General features: G+C 42.3%; 2 protein-coding genes across 2 annotated transcripts; one reads left to right on the top strand and one right to left on the bottom strand.

Annotated features, from left to right (window-relative positions):
* Positions 1–570: 570 nt before the first annotated feature.
* BAG1 (BAG cochaperone 1) lies at positions 571–11,085 on the bottom strand. Its single transcript, XM_027039286.2, has 8 exons — positions 11,011–11,085; positions 10,390–10,858; positions 8,854–8,982; positions 6,396–6,478; positions 4,657–4,770; positions 2,454–2,561; positions 1,333–1,395; positions 571–828 (listed from the first exon to the last, which is right to left on the bottom strand). Exons 1-8 carry the CDS (start codon positions 11,083–11,085, stop codon positions 739–741), a joined length of 1,131 nt encoding a protein of 376 aa, XP_026895087.2. The 3' UTR covers positions 571–738.
* CHMP5 (charged multivesicular body protein 5) lies at positions 11,021–26,275 on the top strand. The gene is made up of 8 exons (XM_015073358.3): positions 11,021–11,260; positions 12,045–12,149; positions 13,574–13,620; positions 15,408–15,501; positions 15,631–15,702; positions 20,273–20,381; positions 23,011–23,123; positions 25,575–26,275. The coding sequence occupies exons 1-8, from the start codon at positions 11,192–11,194 to the stop codon at positions 25,623–25,625; spliced, it is 660 nt and encodes a 219-aa protein (XP_014928844.1). The 5' UTR covers positions 11,021–11,191; the 3' UTR covers positions 25,626–26,275.

Below are 26,275 nucleotides of genomic sequence, written 5' to 3'. Positions count from 1 at the left end.
GCCTCACTGTGACTCTTCTCTTTGCCCCCACTAAGCCATACTTGTGGCCTGGTTTCAAGCAGAGATTCAGTCAATACCAGCCTTAACCTACTAGAGATTTACCTGAGGACAAGGAAGTCTAAGCATCAATACAAGCCCCACCCAGAAATGGGCTTCTGAGATCTCAAGGCCCAAGGCTGGGCAGGGTCACTGGGAGGTGAGGTCAGGGTCTGTGAACCAACAATCCGGCCAGCTGTGCCAGAATTAGTTTACAATGAGGGATGTTTAGACTACCCCACGTTGCCAAACACCCGTTCTGAGCTACTCCCGACATTCCTGACTAGATGTAACCTCCTGGTGGTTCTAGGTTACATCTATAGGTTATAGAATCACAAGGGCAAAAAGGCCTCATGTATCTGAAGATGGGGGTGGCCTATAAACCCAAATAGGAGGTCTCTCCAGCCCAAAGAAAGCACCCAAAGCTCAAAAGAGCTGGGAAGACTTGGGAGGGGAGGCCCTCTCCAGACAAGGTGGGCTGCAGGACAGCACAGCCATACAGAGACAGAATGAGAAAACAGACAGGAGCTCTACTGAAGATTGCAGACAACACTTGTTCATTGAGAACAGGTAGAGGGGCAAGAAAACAGGCAACCGGCCAATTGTCCCCAGCAGCCCTGAAGAAATCAGGTCACTTCTATTCCAGAGAGGACAGAGGTGGTGGCACTGTTCTTCAAGGCAGCACATGCTCTTTGCCTCACCTCACTCGGCGAGAGCTAAGTTTGTGGACCGTAGCCGCTCTGTCTCCTGGCAGATGTTCTGTTCCACGGTGTCACATTCAGCTAGGAATGCCTAATACATAAATACAGGGCAGTGAGGGACCATCCTGGGCTAGCCAATCCCTGCCCGTGCAAGACTCTTTGCTTAGCCATTGTGCAGAACCCGTGGGTGACTGACTCAAAACAGGCTGTGTAGGGATGGAGCTGGCCTGGCTCTAAGGCAAGCAGGGCAGGGGCAGAGGCAGCATAGGACTAGGGTTTCTGACGACAACCCCCAGCAGGTGGTGAGGACAGGAAACCTTGCCACTGTGAATGTACAATTTCAGGGAGCAGTGTTCACCTGAATAGTGTCTCCTGGAATTGTGTGATCTTCCTTCCCAGTTAGTAAATTCAAATATAATTACAGGGACACGAAAGGAGCTTTTCTCTTATGTTCTGGGCTCATGAAATAACAACCAAAAAAAAAAAAAAAAAGTCCACACCACACATCACACTTCTATCCTACCCTACTTTGAGCAGGTAAACACACACGCAGGTAAACACATTAAACTTTGTAATCTCTGACCACACAACTCACCTGAACCCTTTTCACCAAACCCTTCCTTTTCAGTCTACTGTCTTTGAAATTTTCTGGCAGAATCTGTGGAAGAACACATTGACACATAAATAATCTCAGTAAAAATGGCATAACAACATGATAGAACACCACAGTATGCCAAATGCATCTTAAGTCACCAATGTCAATGAGACATTGATTTTCAGGAATGATTTCCCTTGGTCTGTATCTTATCTTACATGGCTCTTCCCATGGCTCTCGCCTCTATAAAAGTTCCCTTTGTTCTCAATGTCTGGGCCATAGACACTGATCTGTAACAAAGACTTTGTTCTTTCTCTGTGTCCTATGTACAGATACTATGTCCTGGCCACACCATGAGCTCACTGTGCCTCTTCTTTACAAACCCCTCTCACTCCCCTAGAATCCCAAGCAGAGAAATTCACCCTCAAAAATGAGGCATCAGGGGCACCTGCGTGGCTCAGTCCATTAAGCGTCCAATTTCAGTTCAAGTAATGATCTCACGGTTTCACGAGTTCTAGCCTGCATTGGGCTCTGTGCTCACAGTTTAGAGCCTGGAGCCTGCTTCGGATTCTGTGTCTCCCTGTCTCTCTGCCCCACCCCCTCTCACTCTCTGTCTCTCATTCTCAAAAAAAAAAAAAAAAAATTTTTTTTAATTTTAAAAAACATGAGGCATCAGGCTAGAAATACCATTACCATTCCTCTGCAGAAGGGAACATGGAGTCAATGAGCCCCAATAGTCTCATAAGAGCTACTCATGAGTCTAACTGAATTCCATCCAGCTAATGAGCCCAGTGGAATATCAGCCACATGAATATCAGGAAAGCAAAGCCCTGTGTTTCTCTGACCATAAAATCAGAGTCCGTTTGGGTTCCAACTTTGTGAGAACTGGATGCTATTAGTATACATAAATAAAAATGACAAAAGCCTTATGTTAGTGTGATGTGAGTGACTAAAAATCAGGAACTGTCTTATCTTTTTGTGTATCCATCAAGGACTAGCAGTGTCTGACACACAGCGGGTGCTCAATATACTCATACAGTAAGAGTGCATTACTGAAAGACTGAAACTGACTGAAACATAGTCAAAGGAAACTAGTTCTTCTCAGCTGAATATTTACTTACCAGCGTGTCAATCTCTTCCAAGATCTTCATAAATTGCTCAATTGTGGCTTTTACTCTCCTATCAAGTTTGCAGAGAGCTTCAGCTTGCAAATCCTTGGCCAGAAAGCCCTGTGCAGGAATAATGCATTATTGCAAGGGTTCCTTGAAGCTGACAGAAAACTCCATGCCAAGACACTGATGAAGCAGCCACACTCTGAGCCTACATCCCCCCAAAAGGCTGGGCCACACCTCAGACCCACAACTTCAACTCTTGCTAAAAAACAGAAAACCTGGCCCAGGGTCACCCCATGCACTGTGATAGGCTGCAGGCCACTCTGTCTCACATGGCCCACTAGGGCTGCAAATGCCTCCCGAGTGCAGCCCCCAGTCACCAGTGTATACCCACACACAAGAGGCAGACATTAGGAACACGAGGTGTAGAGCCTGATGGGCCCAGGCTTGAATTCTGACTGCCCTTTACTGGCTTGTGATCTTGAGCAAGTTACTTAACCTGAGACTTAATGTCCTCATTTTTAATATGGAGATTATGATACCTCACCCCTGAGGGTAACTATGAGGATAAAGAGGAATATATGCAGACCCTTAAAATAATTCCTAACATAGACCTGTGTAAACAAATGGCAGAATTTACATTATTTTTACTAAACTGTCTTGCTGTTTATTCACATTGCTTGGCCCAGTCACCAATTAGCTGGTGACAACAGGTGGACAGTGGGATCTCTAAGAATGTTTATTGAAGATGCAGATTTGACCACTTGTAGTAAAGGCTTTAAACATTAACCAGCAATTCCAAGTGAGAGAATTTATGCTACCAAAGAGTCAGAAATGGTCAAAAAAGATTTACATCCAAGGATGTTCAGAAAAGCATTAATGCATAATGATAAAATAACATTAGGTTGATGAACAATAAAGAATTGGTTGGCTAAACCATAACATATTCATATATGTGGCAATATTATGCAAGTTTTGAAATACATGATCATTATTTTTTTAAGATTTTATTTTTGTTTTAAGTACTTTCTACACCCAACATGGGGCTCAAGAGTCACATGCTCTACCGACTAAGCCAGGCAGGCACCCCAATAAGTATGATAATTTTTAATGACATAGGAAAATGTTCAATCTTTTATCTAATAGAACAATTTACAAAGTGTACACAACATTATATCAATTTAAGATGCAAAAATATATTCCAGTCTTTAGTATTGGTTGTCTTTTTTTTTTTTAAGTTTATTTATTTTCAGAGAGAGAGAGCAAGGGAAAGAGGGGCAGAGAGAAAGGGAAAAAGAGAATCCCAAGCCGGCTCCACACTGTCAGCACATAGCCCAATGCAGGGCTCGATCTCACAAACTGTGAGATCATGACCTGAGCTAAAATCAAGAGTCAGACACTTAACTGACTGAACCCCCCAGGTGCCCCAGTATTGGTTATCTTTTGAGTCAGGGGCTTACAGGTATTCATGCCCCTATGTTTACCTAAAAGTTCTGCACAATCAGCATGTATTACTTTTGTAATTAAAACCAAAACATACATCTATTAATGTTATAAACTGAGGGGAGGGAGGGAAGATGTGATTTGGGGCTGTTCACAATCCTTACTTGGTCTCTGTACCCCTTCTCTAATAGAAGGAAATGAACAGGATACCATCCTCTAAGATCAAGCTCAACTTGGACCTTTTATGCCTCAACAAAATGTTCTTTGCCTTGCTAAACACATTATAACAGACTGGACTGAGAGAAGCTACCTGTTCTACTTCAGATAATACATGATCCTGGCATGGCAGGTGCTCTCCTAGGAGCATAAATGGATGCTGGCTAGGGTTTGAAAATAACAATGACAGTAATACTTATAAAGCACTTAGTATGTGTCAGACTCAAAGTTCATCATTTTATTTTACAATTTTTGTTTTAAAGTAAGATCTACGCCCAATGTGGGGCTTGAACTCACAACCCCAAGATCAAGAGCGGCCTGCTCTACCAACTGAGCCAGTCAGGTGCCCCTCAAACTGCATCGTTTAATCCTCACACCAACCCTAAGAGGAGGGAGGTATTGTCATTAGTCTATTTTTACAGGTGAGGAACTTGAGACAAGGCAAACTTGCCCAAAGTAATAGAAAATGTAGAGCCAGGATCTGAACCCAGGGAATCTGACTAGAGAGGCTGCCCTGGTGACCACACATTTGCATCTCCACAAAGAGAGTGACCTGCTGGATTCCAGTAAGCTCTTTATTCAACTCTTCCAGTTGGTCAGCTGTCTTCTCCACAGACTTCTCCAAATCTTTCAACTTCTTTAGTTCAACCTCCTCCTCTGGACTGTTCTAAAACGTTTAAAAATAAAAAAAGAAAAAGAAAAAAAAAAAAAAGAAAGAAAAAAAAATAAAACGTTTAAAAATAAAATGAAGTCAATAATCACCAAGAAAGGTAGCTTTTGTCTGGCAAGAAAAAAATCTGACCACAACTGGACTAAACCACTCTCCTAGAAAAAAATAGCCTTAACTCTGCTGCTTCTTGGAAAGCAAGCAGGAGGATTACACATTAGGGTTTTCTACCCACAAAGACTCTAGACTAGAGAGAAGATACTAAGTAAACATTTGGCCAGGCCCCAGACAGCTTGGGTTGGGAGGATGGAGCCAATCCAAGTGCCAGATTCAACCTAAACTTGGGGCTGATCCATAGCAGACTCCAGACTGAAACCTCAAGAGGAAACAAATTATAGTGACTACCTGTAAGGAGTCCAGAATGGTGAGACAGGTAGAATTCTACCATTCCTTTAAATGAATTCCTAAGTGTCACCCACCAACTGAGCTCTCCCACTTAATACGATGATGACAATGATGAATACTTCTGTTGAGCATTTCCTCCCTGCCAGGCACTAAACACTTTACCTGTATTATTATTTTAAGCCTTACCACATCCCTGTGAACAATCTAGTGTTTTTGATGATGAAACTGAGGTTTAATGTAAAGTAATCTTAGATCACACAGCCCAAAAGAGGTAGAAACGGACTTGAATGAGACTTGGCTCCATATATCCCAGGACAGCCCCAATTAGGGGTCCTATAGCTTCTTCAAACTCAACCCTTATGTTCTGCCCATTGCTCAGAACTATTCCCCTGACCCTTGAGCAAGAAACCTAGAATATTTCCCCTTCTCTCATCTAAACAATTAGTCAGGGCCAGTAGCTTCCTGCTTTTACACTACCTCAAATTGATCACATTCTTCTTTGTGGGGAAATCCTAAGTGCCAATCTCTCGGCGTTCTGCAGCTGGACTTTTTTTTTTTTTTTTTTTTTGCCTCCACTTTGCTAATCTCTGCCCTCTCTCCATCTCTCTGAATCAGCTACCTCACACAAAATAGAAAGCTTCTTATGACCAACAATTCCAGTGTGCCACAATGCAGGACTGGCCATAAACCTCACTCATCACCCCAGGGGCCACTGTCCTCACAAACTGGCTCTTTGCCTCTTTCAGTTCTTTATTCTGAACTTTTCTTTCTGGCCAAAGAGGGTTTTTCCCTTGTGGGAGATTTTAGTAAAAGGGGTGTTTAAAGGGAGAGAGACTGATGAAATTTGCAGAGTACTTATTTTAAAAATCTATAGGCTTATTCTAATAAAACATTCTCTTGCAAATCCCCTGCAAGTAAGTAAGGCCTGACTCAGACCCCATTTTAACCAGATTGAGATCCCACCACCAACACAAGAGCTGTTATTGAAGCAGCATAACTGTTCCTAATTCCCAGAGTAAAAACCATAACCAACAGGAGTGGGAGGGCCTGAGAATAACAAAACTAGTAATCCTATCAAATGAATGGAGCTACATGTATTTAGAGAGACCTATTTTATTAATGCAGAATCTGGGTCCCCAGTTTGGCCTTTTAAATAGAAATGTGTATAAAAGACCTTGGTCATTTGATTCTCAGGTATTCTGGCGGAAAAAGCAATTTACCTTCTTCCCAATTAACATGACTCGGCAACCATTTTGTATTCCAAGTGCTGACAATGGCTTCTCCATTTCCTTCAGAGATTTTCCTGAAAAGAGAAGTTATGCCAAGTGGTAACAATTGTACAACACTGAAAACAGATTTCAGCAAGGGTACAGGAAACAGACAAGTGTGTTCACTAATGAGAAGAGGATAAATTGGTGATAACCTTTTCAGACAGTGTCTTGACCCAGAAATTTCACTTCAGAATTTATCCTAAACAAGTAACTGGACATGTGCCTACACAATAAGTGTTACAAGATAATCTTCAATGCAACCTTAATCATAATAGTGAGAAACTGGAAAAACAAACATTTAGGAATAGGGGATTGATTAGCTATACATCAGTACAGAAGACTTTGTAGGCATTAAACTAATTTAAAAAAAATTTTTTTAATGTTTTATTTATTTTTGAGAGAGAGACAGAGCATGAGCAGGGGAGGGGCAGAGACAGAGAGAGGGAGACATGAATCTGAAGCAGGCTGCAGGCTCTGAGCTGTCAGCACAGAGTCCGACGCAGGGCTTGAACTCACAAACTGTGAGATGATGACCTGAGCTGAAGTTGGACGCTTAACCAACTGAGCCACCCAGGCGCCCCTAAAGCTAATTTTTTTAGGAAACCTGAATGCCACAATAAATGCTGATGGCTCAGCATTATAAGAAAAATGTTATAAAAACTATATAGTCAATATAATCTCAGTTTCGTCAACTAAAAACACATACATAAATAAGAACCCACACTTCAGGATGCCTGAACAAACAAACAAAAAGTTGGATAGAAATATGCTGAAATGAGGGGCGCCTGGGTGGCTCAGTAGGTTAAGTGCCCAGCTTTTGATCTCAGCTTCAGGTCTTGATCTCAGGGTCATGAGTTCAAGCCCTGCACTGGGATCTGAGGTGGGTGTGAAAACTACTTAAAAAAAAAAAAAAAAAAAAAAAAATATATATATATATATATATAATATATATACACACACACATATATATATGTATATATACATGTATGTATATTTTTAAAAGTAGTATACGTATACATATATGCATGTATAGATACATGTGTGTATATATGTGTATATACACATATACATGCGTATATACATATACATGTATATACGCATGTATATATGCGTATGTGTATATATATGAGGGGTGCCTGGGTGGCTCAGCCAGTTAAACGTCCAACTTCAACTCAGGTCATGATCTCACAGTTCGTGAGTTCAAGCCCTGCATCAGGTTCTGTGCTGACAGCTCAGAACCTAGAGCCTGCTTTGGATTCTGTGTCTCCCTCTCTCTCGGCCCCTCTTCCACGTGTACTGTCTCTCTCTCTCTCTCAAAAATAAATAAAACATTAAAAAAATTTATTTTTAAAAAATAAAAATAATATAAGAAACATTCTGAAATATAATGAGGGGTTTTATCCAGAAGAACATAGAGCATTTTCTTTGTGCTTTCCTCCATTTTGAAATATGGTTTTTTATTTGTTTTTTTTTTTGAGAGAGAGAGAGAGCAGGAGAGAAGGGCAGAGGGAGAGAGAGACTTAAGCGGGCTCCATGCTTAGTGTGGAGCCTGAGGCAGGGCTCAATCCCACAACCCTGGGATCATGACCTGAGCCAAAATCAAGACAAGGACGTTAAACCAATGGAGCCACCCAGGCACCCCTGAAACAGGGATTTCTATTGCCTTTTATAATTCCATGATAAAATGTTTAAAAAATAAAAAAAGACAAGGAGTTGCACTATGAAGTATAAATAAAAATGGTTCCCATCACTAAATTATTTAAGACTGGCACCAAATGGGATAAATCTAGCCCCATCAGATACCACAAATATGGGATCTCTCAGGAGATGGGGGGGGAGGTATGGGAGATATGGAATAGATATGGGAGATATGGGAATAGGAGGGGGAGGTGGGTCCTGGCAGAAATCAGTATCATCTACGGGGCCTGCCATATCCAGGCCCCTAGTAAGTTTGTTCAACATCTCTGTGTCAGCACTATGCTGAGCATTGGAGACAGTAGTGTCTTCCCTCAAAGTTAGTTATCCCTAACAGAGAAATCAGATGTTCAGCAACTATGAAAACAATTACTTAATAGTAACTTGCAGAAGTGGTCAGGAGAGCCACATACGCATATGATGGGAAGAGAATCTAGCTTAGCCAGGGAACACTGCCTGTGCACTTTCACCAAAAATGGTTAAGATTTCTGCCACCCTCATGGGACTTCAACTCTAACATCTGTCCAAATGTTTCAAAGTGTCCAGTATATCGAAGGGCCTCAGTAAAATACATGTCTAAGGAATGGATGACTAAACAAGCAAATAAGAATTATCCCAGTTTGAAAACTAAGAGTTACCACTAGGTAAGGCTAAGCAGTTTTAAGTAGGCCCATTAGCCATAAGGACTCAAAGCTGGAAGAGAAATGCCTACCCTTAAATATAAGTTTCTGAAAAGGCAGTGGGACCCCTGTGGCCTCCTCAACAACCTGGGCCAGGTCTTGGACAATTGGCTCACTCCAGCCCTGTTGCGGGATAACGTGAAGATCATGCTTCTCATTGCCTGGGGACAGAGAAGAGTGTTTGATGAAGAAAACTCTTTCACATAAACCAAAAAAGGGTGACACTTTATTATATTTATTTACTCAGCCTTCAAGGCCCAGTTCATTTGCCACCTACTCCAAATAGCCTGTCTGTCCCCCCATCTGCCCAGCTTTGTCTGGTAACCTTCTCAAGGATTTGTGTGTCCTCTATGATAATAACTAGCAATCTAGTGATATCAGGTAGCATTTTACACACTTAATATGCATAAAGGACTGACTAGGCTCACTTCATACATTATCTTATTTAATCCTCAGAACAACCCCATTAAGGAGGTACTACCTATTAGTCCCCATTTTACAGATAAGCAAACTAAGTTCAGGACCTAAGTTAAAAGACCTGCCTATGGAGACCCAACTGTGAAGTCAGAGCTTGACTTCACATCTATCTGATTTCCAAGGGCATGCTTTTCATCACAAGCTATCTGCTTCCTGTGGCCTGACTACCCTGTGCTCTGTACTGTACTGTTCTTGTCTCCTTTGCTGTAATGGGTAAGGAATTATTTTTCCTCCAGGTCTCTTCTACTGGGCACATCTGGGCACAAACATGGCTGGTGCTCAGCAAATAGACAATGAGTGAGTAAACTCAAACAGCAGAAAACTTCTTTTTGAACCAGAAATGCCAATTCTTTTCCAGGTATGTGCACAGTAAGGAGGTAGCCCATGTCCTGGGCATATGCCTTGAGCCTGCACAACAGCCACATGAAGTCAGCAGGACAGGTGCTACCAATTCTACTTCACAGGGAAGAAACCAGATGCCTAGAAAAGAGACATCCCAAGGTCACTCAAAACTGAAGGATCTAGAATACTGGTCCCCAGATTCTGAGGCCCTGGGGTCTCCTCTAGTCCTGAGGAGACTTCATAGGTTCAGCTCTTGGGTGGACTTAACTCTGTTTGGCTATCACCTCCAACAGTAGACAGACCCTAAGGGTTCCCAAGGCGTAAGCTTGTAGCCACATCCCACTCAAACAACGGACGTAGGTTTAAACTCACCACACACACAGGTATCCAGACACACAGCAGTCATATACGACACGGCCAAACACAATGCTGATACAAAGACTCACAAGGACTGCCCAGGCACACACTAAGACATATAACCAGGACGACGACGTGAAGCACGTACATGGACGATAAGACAAAAGGCAAATGGCTTGAGACAAAATACACTGGCCCCTGGAAAGGTGTGCAGATACAAGACCCGCACAAAAAGCCGGTCCCAAACACAAACAAGACCTCACATTTCCAGACGCTAGGACCAGCACAAGAACACACGCCTTTGGAGGACACGTGGCCAGACCCCCACCAGGCTTTGGTGGACCGGCACGGAGCCCAGCCGGCACGAAGCCCACCCGGCCGTCTGCGCTCACTGTGGGTGACGGTCACGCTGAGGCCGCCTGTCGCCATTTCCTCGCTCCCGGCCACCTCTTCGCTCCCGGCCACCTCTTCACTCCCGGCCACCGCTTCACTCCCGGCCACCTCTTCGCTCCGGGCCGAGCGAGTCCGCACTTTCTTCACCCGCGGCCTGCGAGCGCCGGTGGCGGCGCCCCTGGTGGATCCGGCATGCCCGCGGGCCGCACTCCGGACGGATGATCGCTGAGAGGGAGGCGGACCGCGCTCGGCCGGGGGCACCGACTGGCGCGGCTCCCGGCCCGGCCGAGGGGCGCGCCGCCGGGGACCCAGCCGCTCCCGGTCGCCTCGCGGTCTCCGCGCGCCACCGCGCTCCGCCAGACCCGCGCTAGTTGACCACCCAGCGGTGGGAGAGGAGCTTGGCGCCTTGCAACCCCGGCCGCTGCTTCCCTGCCCCGCCCCGGCCCGGCCCGGCCAGGCCCAGCGGGCCTACCGGCCCCGCCCCTTGGAGCAGGCCCGGCTGAATTCGGCCAAAGCAGCTTCGGCCCCACCCACTCAGCCGAGGTCCCGCCCCACTCACTTGAAGCCACGCCCACGCCCTTCACTGAGGCCACGCCCCTGCTGACTCTGCACCCTCCAACCTCCGGGAGCTCTCCTTCCCCGGAAGGCCGAGCTGAAAACCCGGAAAAAGGATCGGGAAACTGCAATAGGCACATTGCGCTTGCGCAAGGGGGGGCAGGAAGTCAAGGCGGAGGCGGAGGTGATTCTACTTCCGTTTCTAGTTTTGCTCCAGTGTTTGGGTTTTCTTCGCGGCCGCCCAAGATGAACCGATTCTTCGGAAAAGCGAAACCCAAGGCTCCGCCGCCCAGCCTGACTGACTGCATTGGCACGGTGGGCACTCGACCACGCATAACTAGGCTGAGGGACTCTGACATTCCCGACCCCGCCCACCCTGGGCTCCCGGCCCCTACTCCTCCATTCCGTTCCTGGTTCCGGACACCTCGGCCCTCACCACCACACCTTCATTCCTGTTACCCAGGGTCATTCCTGACGCCACAAACCAGGGATTCCTAAGCCATCAGTGTCTCCCCCTACTTGCACCCAACTCCTTCTGAGGCCCACTGCCGTGTTTACTTGCTCCTTCCTTCTCCTCCTACCCCAACCAGCCATTAGGCCCACATCCTTCCCACTTCAGTCCTAACCTTTACCCCTCATTTATTCTCATCCCTCTCCCACATCAGGACCCTCAACGTGATATCCTGGGTCCACATATCTTTACCCCGATCCTGGATTTTAATAACAGCAAATTCAGAACTCTGGCCTCTCACATTAAGCCACCTCCCTTTATCTAAGCAAATAGCATTAGCGCTACAGCCCTGGCCTGTTTCACACACCTTCTGGTTGAGCTCCCAGCCTGACTAGTCTCCAATTGTAGGGGAATGTCAACTCAACCCAGTGATTTTCAATTATTTTTCTATTCAAACACACTTGAGAAGGGTCCTGGAATATGTGAATCTGAGGGGTGGAGTATAGTTTATAAAAGCCCCCCCCCCCCCCCCCAGTGTTTCTGACTGGAAATGTCCGCCTGGTCAGGAACCACTGTTTCCCACCCTTCTTCCCTCTCCTGCCTCTTCTCATGTAAGTATATTGTGATAATTACCACTGTTTCTTTAAGGTGGACAGCAGGGCAGAATCTATTGACAAGAAGATTTCTCGACTGGATGCTGAGCTAGTGAAGTATAAGGATCAGATCAAGAAGATGAGAGAGGGTCCTGCCAAGGTAAGGGAGGTGGCAGCTGCAAAAGGCGCTGTGACAGATTAATTTGAGCACCTGTGGAAATAGGGCCCAGCAGTAAGGGCTGGTGAGAGATAGAGAAGAGATGCTCACAATCTGGTAAAGAGAAAATATGTGACAGTGTATCTTTCAGGGAGGGGAGTTTGCAGCCTGATAGGAGAGGAAGGCTGGGGTTTAGCCTGGTGGAGAGAAAGTGCTGACCACATGTCCAGAATCATGTACATGGGAATTAACATATTCTACTGAGAAGGTGGCAATCTGGAGAGTAGAGCTGGGACATGCTCAGAACTATGAGCCATGCTGGTCAAGTTAGGTGTGTATAATAGACTGGTTAAGGAATGGTATGCTGGGAAAAAGTACTGAACTAAGCATCTGGAGACCAGTGTTCTATTAGTAACACCATCACTATCTACTAGCTGTGACCGTCATAAAGTCACTTAATATCTTGTTTTCCTCTTCTATTGTTAGAAACATAGATTACTATATTTAAGTGCTTGGACTGTGGATATAGAACTACCTACTTTTTTCCCGTTTCTGTAACTTATTAACTATTTGAGCTAGGGCAAGTTATTTAGTGTTACTGAACCTCAGTTTCTCTGTGTATAAAATGGGGATAATATACTTTATAGTGTGAGCATTTTGTGTACTCATGAAGTAATTGGTGTGACCTACATAGCACTGTTTCTCCTACATAGAAACATTATTTGTGAGATAATATCTGCTTTTCCTTCTTCATTGGAGGAACAAAAAGATTTATGAAGCAGTATAGAAAGGAAAGTGACAAGAGGCTTTTCTCAGCCATCTTAGTTGGATGGCATGGAATGAAGAGTGACCAGAGGCAGGAAAGCTCATCTGGACTTGAGATGAAAGCCTAAGCCCTGATGGCAGTCATGAAAATGACAGGAAAGTAATCAGTTGGAAAGTAAGTTCTGAAAATCAGTAACAAGATGACTGCATGTAGAGACAACAGAAAGGAAAGGTAAGGTTGATTTAAAGATTCTTAATCTAGAGAAGTGAGGGATTGGTGGGACCATTGTTAGTTATTTCCAAGGTGAGAACAGGTTGAGGAGTTTGGGCATGTTGAGTTTGAATGGATAGCAGGATGTCCAAGTTGGGAATCTCCATAAGGCAACTGGGTATACAAAATAGGCACTATTGGGGATGGCCATGGAGATAATATGCAGTAGGAAAAGGGAATATAATTCTGTACCCTGAGATGTGGGATGCAAAGACAGATGAGTTGAGACTTAAAGACTGTGCTTGGGAAGTGAGGAAGAGTCCAGGAGCCACCATGTCTGCAACTTTGAAGAAGAGAGTAAGTAGATATGTAAGTCTGAGGATATGGGAGATTTCTTTTACTGTATGTGTGTTTTCTTCTTCTTTTCATTAATATCTGTTTCTCTCCCCAGAATATGGTCAAACAGAAAGCCTTGAGGGTTTTAAAGCAAAAGCGGATGTAAGTTATGAGTGTAACCTCCTTTCCCCCCAGCACTGTCCATCTAGACAGAATTTTTTGCTATGGCAGATGTTCTATATATGCACTGTTCAGTACAGTAGCTCTTAGCCACATACGGCTATTGAGCGCTTGAAATGTGGCTAGTGTGACCAAGGAATTGAAGTTTTAATTTTATTTAATTTTAACAATTTAGGTAGCTATATGTGGCTAAGTGGCTTCTGTATTGGACTACCCAGATCTATAGGGTTCTCCCATTATGTATTTAATTAGAGTATGCCTTTTTATTTATTTATTTTTTGTAAAATTGAGGATCCTGAATATTTGTTCCCTCCCACTAGAATAGATTTAAGGGTCCTGAATTTATTTTAGGTGACTATGTCTCCGTGTGTGAGCAGAAGCCAGATAGCATCTTTGATGCTTACCCTTGTGGGCTGTCCAACTGATGAGACCTTCTGCAGGATTGTAGGGGTCAGATGTAATTAGCTAATAAGGACTAGAAAGGTTGTTGATATCTCTGTTTTTATTTTTAAAATGCCTTTTTATCAGATACCACCTTTTAGATTAGACAAAATTGGAAAAAAATTATAATGCCTAACGTGGTGAGAGTGGTAAAAACTATTCCCTTCTTAGGTAGCCTGCAGTGTTTAAGTAATACATATTCATTATACATGCTTGGAAAATACAAAAACATGAACAGAAGAAAAGAACATTTACATAGATTCCTACTATCAGAATTAACCATTTTTAGAATGATGATTTCTTCGTTTCTTTTCTCTGCTCGTGCATGCATGGTATATGTGCATATGGCTTTTTAGAAGAAAAATTGTGTATATATAGGTTGTCCTTCTCCATCATGAGCAGTTCTCTCCTTTTAAAAGTTTTTTAAGAATGATATACTTTTTAACAGGCTGGTGATATTCCACCACCATTTGCCCACACCATGAATTGACCAATTTTCTGCTGGTTGGATAGTTAGATGGTTTCCTGATGTTGTATAAAGACCATAGTGACATAAGTCTTTGAAGTAGTATTATACTTTGATATAAAACTTTATTTTTAAAAAAAAGAACATATTTTGAGCACCAGGCATTATATCAGGCCAGATGGATTGCCTAATCATGGATATATGATTAGTCAAATACAATACCTATCCTCAAGGAGTTCAGTCTACTAGAAAAACAGTTTAGTTATATGTATGAAGAGCTAAAAAATAGTCTCCCCCTTTGCCCCAAGAGTTCTCCTTTTGGGAATTTATCGCAGGAAATCATTTGAAACATTGTAAAGACACATTAAATAGTATATAGTAACATAGAAAACAGCAAAGGCTGTAATATTAAGGGGAAAATTAGTCTTATAACTAAGATACAAAGACAGAAGACTGGAGGGGTACATCATGATGCTTGTGTTAGAGTGATTAAATGGTTTTTGCCAATTTTTCTGTGTATTTTTTGTAATTTTTTTAAAGTCTATTTATTTATTTTGAGAGAGAGACACCGCATATGGGGAAAGGGCAGAGAGAAAGAGGGAGAGAGAATCCCAAGCAGGCCCTGTGCCGCCAGCACAGAGCCCAGCACGAGGCTCAGTCCCATGATTGTGAGATCATGACCTGAGCTTTGTGAGATCATGACCTGAGCTGAAACCAAGAGTTGGACGCTAAACTGAGCCACCCAGATGCCCCTAAAGTTTGTTTTTTTTTTTTTTAAAGGAAATATTTAGTGTTAGAGATACTTTCTTCCTGAGGATTTCTGTCTGGCTCACATTTACCATTCTTAATTGATTCTGAAAAGGTATGAGCAGCAGCGGGACAATCTCGCCCAACAGTCATTTAACATGGAACAAGCCAATTACACCATCCAGTCATTGAAGGACACCAAGACCACGGTACTTCCATAGCACCTTTTCCCATGATTTTTTTTTTTTAACTGTTGTGTTCTTTTCCCATAGTATTTAAAAGACCATTTCACTAGCATGGCTTTTTAAAATATGGTGTTCTCTCTTACCCTTTTTTAGGTTGATGCTATGAAACTGGGAGTAAAGGAAATGAAGAAAGCATACAAGCAAGTGAAAATTGACCAGATTGAGGTGAGATGTATGCTAGTTTCTGTAAGAATGTAGTGTAGTAGATTTGGAAAGAATCCAAATGAATGTGAATGTAATGGGAAGAACACAGAAGACAGATTGAATCTTGGGCTTGCCATTTACTAATAGAGTAACTTTGGGGTAGGGTACCAAATGTGTCTGTTTCCTTGTTAACACCAGGATCCTAATGCCACATACAGTTATTATGAGGATGAAATAAATGAGCTGGTGTGTCTACATACATAATATCTAGAATATAATAGGCACTCAGTAAATAAGCCCCCAGTTTCCTGTTACTTCTGACTCACTTAATGATTTTGAGTCTGTTTCCACATTTGTAAAGTAGTGATGTTGCTGTCCATCTCCCAGGATGGTCACAAGTGTTAATGAGGCTATATAAGTCAGGTGCTTAACACACTTTCTGGAGTAGAGCTGGTTCCTTTTGCTAGTAATTCTTTCTAGATTTTTAATAATCATGTCATTAGGCTCTTAAAATTAACATGTCTTTTGAGATCGTGCTTTGGCTGGGAGGTGAGCCCTAAGCACTCCTCTCACTTCTCTCAGGGGAACAGCCCAGATGGCGAGTAGGGATAGCAGAGGGAGTGAGTGGTGACTGGCCAGAGGAAAGAGGCTACCTTTCTGCAAGTACAGTGGTGGTCTTTACTTCTATCCCTGAGTAGAATGTCTCTTTGTATGAGAGCAGGGACTTGATTTTTTCATTGTTATATCCCATACCTTGAACAATGCCTGGCTGTAGTTGGTGCTCAGAAAGTTTCTATGATTGCTGAGCAAATGAACAAGAGACTATTAAAGGAGCTAAAGCAGTTGCCCGATTCAAGCAACATTTGTTGGTTGAGTACTTACTGACTTCCTGGCATCTTGCTACATCTGAAGAGGTATTCTCTGAGAGTGCTGATCTACAGTACAAGTAAGGACATTCCTCCTCTTTTTTCATGCACCCCTCCTTACACTGCCTGTGGCTTTCTCTCTAATCCTCCACCAGTCTCTGCTTACAGAGTTAAGCTCAGTGAAATCTTCCCAGACATTTACTAAGAAAAGTGTTCCATGTATGTTTGTCTTATTTGTACAATGCTATTTGGTAATATAATCCAGTTGAATTTTATTTTCTGTTTATAGGGTTCCTTATGTTTTATTTTATTTTTTTTATTTTTTTTTTCAACGTTTATTTATTTTTGGGATAGAGAGAGACAGAGCATGAACGGGGGAGGGGCAGAGAGAGAGGGAGACACAGAATCGGAAACAGGCTCCAGGCTCTGAGCCATCAGCCCAGAGCCTGACGCGGGGCTCGAACTCACGGACCGCGAGATCGTGACCTGGCTGAAGTCGGACGCTTAACCGACTGCGCCACCCAGGCGCCCCTGGTTCCTTATGTTTTAATGAGAGCTCTTCACTATAAACAAAATAGAAACTGGAATTTTTCTGTTGTTGTTTTTGTTTTGTTTTCTGTTTTGTTTTGTCTCTCCATCTTTTACTTGTAGTTGCCTGTCTCATTCCCTATCTAATTATCCTTTTCCTGTCTCCTAGTAGATTTGCCCACATGGCAGGTAGAGAGCTCCTTTCTCTCCCTTTTGGTGTGTGCCTCTGTCTGTGTCTGTCTCTGGCTGGACTATATATTTTGAATTTCATTTGTTTTCCTAAAATACTTTATAAAACATTTTCACTGTTTGATAGCTCTCACTCATTCTTTTGTATTTTACCCATGTGTATGTGTGTTCCTCTGTTTCTAGCCTTCCTATTTTTCAGTTTCTGCATGTCAAGTCTAGTGCTTGTATTTGTATTATTTTTGTGTTGCTTATCCAATATTAAGCCTGTTAATTCTTTGTGTGCTAATTAGTGTGTGTGTGTCTTTCATAAAGTCTATTGCTAGGAATCCTATTCATAAATGACTTGAGGAGACGTGTGTTGATATGTGATAGCATGACAGAGCTTGACCTAACTACTTACTCTGTGTTTTCACTCTTTTTAATTTCAGCCAGCGCTTCTCTGTACAGCAGAATGTTACATGTGTACAGCATAGTAGTTTGGCACTTGAAAATACAGCATAGTGCTTTCTTTTTTAAAAAGTTTTTTTTGGGGCACTTGGGTGGTTCAGCCAGTTGAACGTCCCAACTATTAATTTTGGCTTAGGTCATGATCATGCTCTTTCTCTCTCTCTCTCACTCTCTCTCTCAAATAAATAAATATTTAAAAAAATTTTTTTAAGTGTTTTTCATTTTACTGTCTCCCTCACCTTCTTTTTTTTTTTTTAATGTTTATTTTTGAGAGACAGAGACTGCATGAGCAGGGGAGGAGCAGAGAGAGAGACATAGAACATGAAGCAGGCTCCAGGCTCTGAGCTGTCAGCACAGAGCCTGACGCGGGTCTCGAACTCACGAACTGTGAGATCATGACCTGAACCGAAGTCAGACGCTTAACCAATGGAGCCACCCAGGTGCCCTGTCACCTTTTTTTTCTTTTAATGTTTATGATAGAGAGAGAGAGAGAGAGAGAGAGAGAGAGTGAGCAAGCACAAGCAGGGGAGGGGCAGAGAGAGAGGGAGACCCCGAATCTGAAGCGGGCTCCAGTCTCTGAGCTCAGAGCCCAACACAGGGCTCGAACCCATGAACCCCAAGATCATGAGCTGAGCTGAAGTCGGACACCTAACCTACTGAGGCACCCAGGTGCCCCTGTCTCCCTCACCTTTAAACGGAAAAACAAATCTCCAATTTGTGGGCCAAGAGGAGTTTTTCAAATGTTTTGCATTGCTTTAAAAATTCTGAAGGATAGGGGTGCCTGGGTGGCTCAGTTGGTTGTGTCCAACTTCAGCTCAGGTCATGATCTCGTGGTTTGTGGGTTTGAGCCCCGCATCAGGCTCTGTGCTGACGGCTCGGAGCCTGGACCCTGCTTTGGATTCTTTGTGTGTGTGTGTGTGTGTGTGTGTGTGTGTGTGTGTGTGTGTATGTGTGTGTGTATGTGTGTCTCTCTGCCCCTCCCCCACTCTCACTCTGTCTCTCTCAAAAATAAATAAACATTAAAACATTTTAAAAAATTCTGAAGGATAAATGGTGCTGGTTTGGACTTTCTGCATTATCAACAATACTCTCTTTCCTCTCTGTGGAATTTTCAGCATATAACGAGCATATTGTTGCTCTGCACATCCTTAACACAATGGAAGATATATAGTATTAAGTGCTTAGTGTTTTACATGTATTACTGTGATAAATCCTTTAATAATCCTATGAGGTATAGCTATTAATAATCTTATTTTATGCACAAGGACATTAAGGCTTAGAGGCTTTATTTCTCATTGAGTAAGGCAAGATTTGAGCTTCAGAGTCTGTGCTCCTAGCCATTATATTAGCTGCCCTTTATTATGCTGTAGCACTTCTCAGATTGCTTTTTACATTATTCCTGGCTTTGTAGTCTTCTAGCTAATCACAGGTAGATCATTCACAGATGACTTATGCTCTCAGTCAATTTTCACCAGCCTGGTCTCGGATATCAAGCCTATCCTGATTCCATTTCTGTTTCTCCATCCAGGGTTGGCTCAGTACAACTTTTTGTACTACCCAGTTGTTTCCACTGTTGTCTTTTTTCCCTGCACAGTATGGTCCATCTTTGGCTGACTTAAGAAGATTAATTTGCTTGTCTCTATTACCTCCTTTTCTCCATAAACTAGAAAAATGTTGATAGTGTGGAGGCTGAATTTAGTGTTTTAGGTAAACTTTCTGTAATGACAGACTAATGGGCATCTGTTCTTGCAGTAGGACTTTGGATTTCCCTGAAGCACCTTAAATTCAAATGCAAGATCACCAATTTAATTCTTTTCTTTTTTTTAAATTTTTTACATTTATTTATTTTTGAGAGAGTGAGACAAAGTGAGAGTGGGGGAGGGGCAGAGAGAGAGGGAGATACAGGGTCGGAAGCAGCCTCCAGGCTCTGAGCTGTCAGCACAGAGCCCGATGTGGGGCTCGAACCCACAGACTGTGAGATCATGACCTCAGCTGAAGTCAGACGCTCAACCGACCGAGCCACCCAGGCGCCCCTCTTTTCTTTTTTTTTAAGGTTTTTTTTTTTCAGTTATCTTTACACCTAGCGTGGGGCTCAAGCCCATGACCCCAAGATCAAGAGTCACACACTCTTCAGACTGAACTAGCCAGGTGCCCCAATTTAATTCTTCCTTAATTTTGAGTTTACATTTTATCACCAAAAAGGAGGATTATGTGGTCATTGGCATTCACGGTTATTGTTATGGGACTCCAGTTTTGTGATTTTTAAATAATTCATTAAGCTCTTTTATACTTTTAATTGGAAGGGGCATTCAGGAGTTATTCAGACCTGTACTTTACCGGAGCACCTGGTCAGTTGTTGACTAAAAGCAGTCAGTAGGCAAGGACTGAGTTATGGGTAGGGAACTAACAATTGTTGAAAACTGGTATGTGCTCACCATTTTGCATACGTTATCTTTTTAAAAATCGCTTGCTTCTGAGATTCAGAGGAGAGAGTGGAGTGAGGGTTAGTTAGAGGAAAATAGTAAAAAATTAATGAAAACTGTCATATACATTTCTACAAGGATTTACAAGACCAGCTAGAAGATATGATGGAAGATGCCAGTGAAATCCAAGAAGCACTGAGCCGTAGTTATGGCACCCCAGAATTAGACGAAGATGACCTGGAAGCAGGTATGTTATGGGAAAAGCAGTTGGGAAAAAAAAGTTTTAGAGTCTGAAAGGAGCAACTTCCTGGGACCTTTTCCCAAATGCTAAAATTCCAGTGAAGGTTCTGTGAGAGTTAGTTTATGGTACAGTCTCTGGGCAAAGAGCTTATGAAGCTGGCATGTCAGATGTGCATGATCCACTAACAACTCTTGGACAGATAAGCTCTGGAGGAAAATATGGGCAAAAGTGTCTGCTGACCTGGTGCTTGGTATCTAAGCACTGCGTTTCCCTGCCATTTTCCTTTTGATTTTGCTCTCCCTATTTTTGGAGTCCTCTCCCTCAGAACAACAAAGCAGATCAAGAAACAGTCACTGGCAAGTACTTCGTGTGTATCTACCATAGGCCAGGTACTATGTTAGGTGCTAGGAATTCAACATTGAAGAAGGAAAATATGGTCCCTGCATTTATGAAGCTTCCATCACCAGGGGTAAGAAACTTACTTCAAGTGATTAATTACAAGAGCACAAACTGTTGGGAAGGAGAAGTGTGGGGTACCATGGAGCACATAGCTGGGGAATCTATCCTAGTTGGGAGTGGGCACAGGCATGGGTCCTGAAGGATGAGCAGGAGATAATAGGAAAAAAATGGGAGGGGTTGTTGCCTGGCCTCAGGGAGAGGAGCCTTTGCCCAAAGAAATGAAAACACTAATTTGAAAAAAATACATGCACCTTTATATTTCTTGCAGCACTACTTTTAATAGCCAAGATATGGAAGCAGTCCCAAGTGTCCATCCATAGATGAATGGATAAAGATGTGGATACACACACACACAATGGAATATTACCATCAAAAAGAGTGAAATCTTGGCATTTGCAATAATATGGATGGAACTAGAGGGTATTATGCTAAGTGAAATAAGTCAGAGAAAGACAAATACCATATGATTTCACTTATATGTGGAATTTAAGAAACAAAACCAAGGGGCGCCTGGGAGGCTTAGTCGGTTCAGCGGCTGACTTCAGCTCAGGTCATGATCTCGCAGTCCGTGAGTTCGAGCCCCGCGTCGGGCTCTGTGCTGACCGCTCAGCCTGGAGCCTGTTTCAGATTCTGTGTCTCCCTCTCTCTCTAACCCTCCCCCGTTCATGCTCTGTCTCTCTCTGTCTCAAAAATAAATAAACGTTAAAAAAAAAATTAAAAAAAAAAAAAGAAACAAAACCAAGAAAAAAGAGATAAAGAAACAGACTATTAACTATAGAGAACAAACTGCTAGAGGGGAGGTAGGTGGGGGACAGGCGAAATTGGTGATGGGGGTAAGTACATTTATCATGATGAGCCTGAGTAATGTACAGAATTGTTAATTACTATATTGTACACCTGAAGTGAATATAACACTGTGTGTTAATTATACTGGAATTTAAAAAATAAAGTTTTGAAGAAAAGATGATAGCGACTAAGGTGATATTAGCAGAAACAGAAAAGTGGATGTGGAAGGAGGGGAGGTCAAGAATGTTTGTCGGGGGCACCTGGGCGGCGCAGTCAGTTAAGTGTCTGACTCTTGATCTTGGCTCAGGTCATGATCTTGCGGTTTGTGAGATCCAGCCCCGCATCAGGCCTTGAACCGATGGTGTGGAACCTGCTTGAGATTCTGTCTCTCCGTCTCTCTGCCCCTCCCCCACTTCTCTCTCTCTCTCTCAAAATAAATAAATAAAACATTAAAAAAAATGTCTGTCAGTGTCTAGCATGAGTAACTAGGTAGATGGCAGAACCACCTCACACAGGATTTTCTGTCACATGATTCCCATCTCAGTTCTTCTTCTCCTCCTCTTCTCCTTCTCTCTCTCCCCCCTCCCTTCCTCTCACCCCTTGCCTTCTTTCTCCCATTCTGTTTTTGCCTAGAACCTTTTTTTTTTCACATTCATTTCTTTATTTTATTTCCCATCCTGGGTTTCCTGCTATGTCTCTATCTGCTATTGTCATTCTTCCTGGTCACTTCCAACTCACTTTACCATAGACATATTTTTAAAGCTTGATTTCATGTGATGGTCACTCAGTATGCAACGATTTCATGCCTCCTTTCACTGCCTTCTCTCAAGCTCATCAATAACTGAGAGAATTTTTTACATTTGTTATTGTCCAGATTTTCTAATTTGAATTGGCCAACTGATAGCTATATATAGACTCTTCTCATGAAGACTAGGGCTTTGTAAACCTGTGGGGAATGGTTGTTTTGTTTTACTTTGATTTGTGTTTTTCATAGATTCTACCACATCAGTTCCATTGAAAATTTCTTAAGATGGTCATCTTTTATTTTGAAAATAGAGATTAATAATCCTTTCCCCCCAGGCACCTGGGTGGCTCAGTCCATTGAGTCCAGCTTTGGCTCCAGTCATGATCTCACAGTTCTTGAATTTGAGCCCCTCATTGGGCTCACTACTGTCAGCTCACAGCCTGCTTCAAATCCTCTTTCCCTTTCTCTCTGCCCCTCCCCTGTTTGTATTGTGTCAAAAATAAATAAAACATTTTTTAAAAATTAAAAATCCTTTTCCCTTTGTTTTGAAATTCATGTCTCATAATAATTTGGCTAACTTTCTTAACATTAGCTGCCAGTTTTCTTGCATAACTGTTTTTGAAATGTCAACTGTTTCAATCTCAGAGTTGGATGCACTGGGTGACGAGCTTCTGGCTGATGAAGACAGTTCTTACTTGGATGAAGCGGCATCTGCACCTGCAATTCCAGAAGGCGTTCCCACTGACACAAAGAATAAGGTGAAAGCTTTTTCTCTTTATGTTTGCTATGCAAAATGGTTAAGGTTTTATGCTTGATCCCAGTTTGGGAATCTACAAGGTAGTCTTAAGTTTGAACGGGGAAAGACCGTGCTAGTCATTGTTTTGGGACACCTTGAAAGTCTAGTTTTCTTGCATTGGACTGTGGACAGGCTGTGTACGTAGTGTCACTGAGGCCCAGGAATTACCCTTGTGAGCTTGCACTGGGTGCCATTTCTAGGTTTCAGACAGTATTTCCTGGAAAAGCATTACCAACACATTCATGAACCATGCTGGGCAGCAGTGTGAAGGAAAGTTCTATCTTCCATACACACTGCTTAATTGTAGGGTGGACTTTTTTTTTTCTTTTTGAGCAGCAGGCAAAAGTTTATTAGAGTCTAAAATCAGAAAGGAAGAATAGTATGAAAGCTCTCTTTACAGAGAGAGTATATTCCAAAGGGAATGCTCCAGGTGGATTTTTTTAAATAGGGATTAATAATTTAAGTATAAAACTTAATGTTGAAAGTTTCTCATTAACAAGGTAAAGAATCAGGACACCTGGGTTTAAGTCTCAGTCCTGCCACTAACTCCCTATGAGACCTTGACAAATCACTTAATTGTTGTGAACTTTTCTGATCCTTACATCTGTAAAATGCAGATAATTACAATTATCTTACATAATTGTTGTGTAGAACAAGTTAGATCTTGTATGTAAAAGGACTTCACACTGAAAGCCCCGTCCAAAGCTACACAGTTGTCATTATTATAAACAGATAAAATTTTGTTGCTTATGAAATCCTGTTCACTCCATCTTAGTTCCTGGTGTAATGTGTCATTTTTTTCTCTTGCCATTTTTTCTGTTTGCCTTATCTCCTTGGTGTTTGCTTTATCTCCCAATGTGCACGTTCAGTGTGCACAGTCCTTGAGTGAGAGCCAGTTTCAGCTCTGCCTTTGTTTACTGTATGACTTGGAGCAAATTAGAAATTCTTGTTTTCTCTCAGAACCTTATCAGTTTTTCCTGCATGTGAAATGTGGGGAGCAAAAGGTGGGAAGTAGATCATTTCCAAGGTCCCTTATAGCTAATTTCTATGAATGTGCATCTTCCCCCTACCGTACCCTCCCTTCTTCCTTGAGTCTAGAGTAATCTTACTTTTCTCTAGTGCTCATTCCACCCCACCCCTGTCTCTGGTCATTTCAGGGTTCCAGGTTTACAGGTTGCTTTTTCTCAGCTTACCTAAAATTATTTTTTTTAATTTTTTTAAGTTTATTCATTTCGAGAGAGACAGTGTGAGCGGGAGGGGGCAGAGAGAGAGAGGGAGAGAGAGAATCCCAAGCAGACTCTGCACTGTCAGCGCAGAGCCCAAAACAGGGCTCAAACTCATGAAATACGAAATCATGACCTGAGCCAAAACCAAGAGTCAGCCGTTTAACCGACTGAGCCATCCAGGCACCCCTGAAATAATTTTTTTTAATCTTTTATTTATTTTTGAGAGAGAGTACATGTGTAAGCAAGGAGGGGCGGGGGGTACAGAGGATCCAAAGCAGGCTCTGCACTGACAGCAGTGAGCCTGACAGCCAGTGAGCAGGGCTCACTCATGAACCATGAGATCATGACCTGAGTTGAAGTCAGACACTCAACCGATTGAGCCACCCAGTTGCCCCTACCTGAAATGATTTTTATTAACGCTACCCACCACAGCTTACCTTTTCAGTACCCTGAAGCATCTATGTTATTTCTACTTTTAGAAGGTCACAGATTCCTGCGTTAAATGTGCCGTTGAGATATGGTTTCTTAATTGATAGTAGTATTGCTGTCTCTAAGTTTGTAGAAAAGTATGATATGGAAATAACTGCCTGTCCTGGGGCACTGCTCCTTTAAGGATTGGGAAGCTACAAAAGATAATGGTTCACTTTAGAAATCAGAGTGAGGGGCGCCTGGGTGGCTCAGTCAGTTGAACGGCCGGCTTCAGCTCAGGTCATGATCTCGCAGTCCGTGAGTTCGAGCCCCACATCGGGCTCTGTGCTGACCGCTCAGAGCCTGGAGCCTGTTTCAGATTCTGTGTCTCCCTCTCTCTGCCCCTCCCCCATTCATGCTCTCTCTCTGTCTCAAAAATAAATAAAGTTAAAAAAAAAAAAAAAAAGACATCAGAGTGAAAATGGGAATCTGGAGGCAAGGACTGACTCCTCATCCTTTCCACCCAGACCCTTCCTAGTTTACTGTTGCTCTTTCACTCTTCCGTTGTGCTGCAAAGGACCACCCTGAGCTTTTCCAGTCTTTTCTTATCTTATCACTTCACCCTTTATCTTTCATGAAAATGCTTTCTAATCTTCTCAGTGGGATTTTGGTGTTCACTGATTAAACATTGGGAAATGAATTTTGACTACTAAAAACTTGTGATCATTTGTTTTATCAACTGAAAAACAGTGGCACTACACATTGCTTTCTTTTCACAGGATGGAGTCCTGGTGGATGAATTTGGATTACCACAGATCCCTGCTTCATAGACTTGCATCATTCAAATACATCGTGTAAAATAAACACATATTGTGGGACTAGGAAATATTTATCTTTCCGAATTTACCATAACAGATTTATGTTTCTTTCCTTTCTTCGAAGGAAAGGTTAATTATAGTGCTCTTTTATTTTTTTTCCGTTAAGAGACTCATTGTTTGGGGGATGCTTTCTTCATACTAAATTTTTATGTCTTTTTTCTTATGAAAGACTAATGTACTTAAAAGTATCAGTGGCTATGTATGACTTGTTTTCATTTATTAATAATAATTTGAAATAAAACCAAGGAAGTGGAATCTTTACATTCTAAGATAGTGTTAACTCCACAATCTCAAATTGATAAATTGATAAGACAAAGATGAGATTATTGGGACTGCTTATACTATGATTCAAAACCATTTTCTATTGTGGTATTATAGGTTGGTTAAAGTGGTAGCCTTTTTGATGGGTTTTATTGTGTCTTGTGAGTAATTCATTACTATGTCTGATATTGGAATGGAATTATCACTACTATATCATGAGTGGATATTTTGATTCTGTGGTTCCCTCAGTATTACAGCCTGACTTGTAATCAATAATGAATATTTCTTGATATTTAATGTGTACAGGACATTTATTTATACTCAATAAATATTTTTCAAAA

The sequence above is a fragment of the Acinonyx jubatus genome, chromosome D4 (assembly GCF_027475565.1).
Source record: "Acinonyx jubatus isolate Ajub_Pintada_27869175 chromosome D4, VMU_Ajub_asm_v1.0, whole genome shotgun sequence".
Classification (NCBI taxonomy): domain Eukaryota; kingdom Metazoa; phylum Chordata; class Mammalia; order Carnivora; family Felidae; genus Acinonyx; species Acinonyx jubatus.
This window is presented reverse-complemented; position numbering and strand designations above follow the sequence as displayed.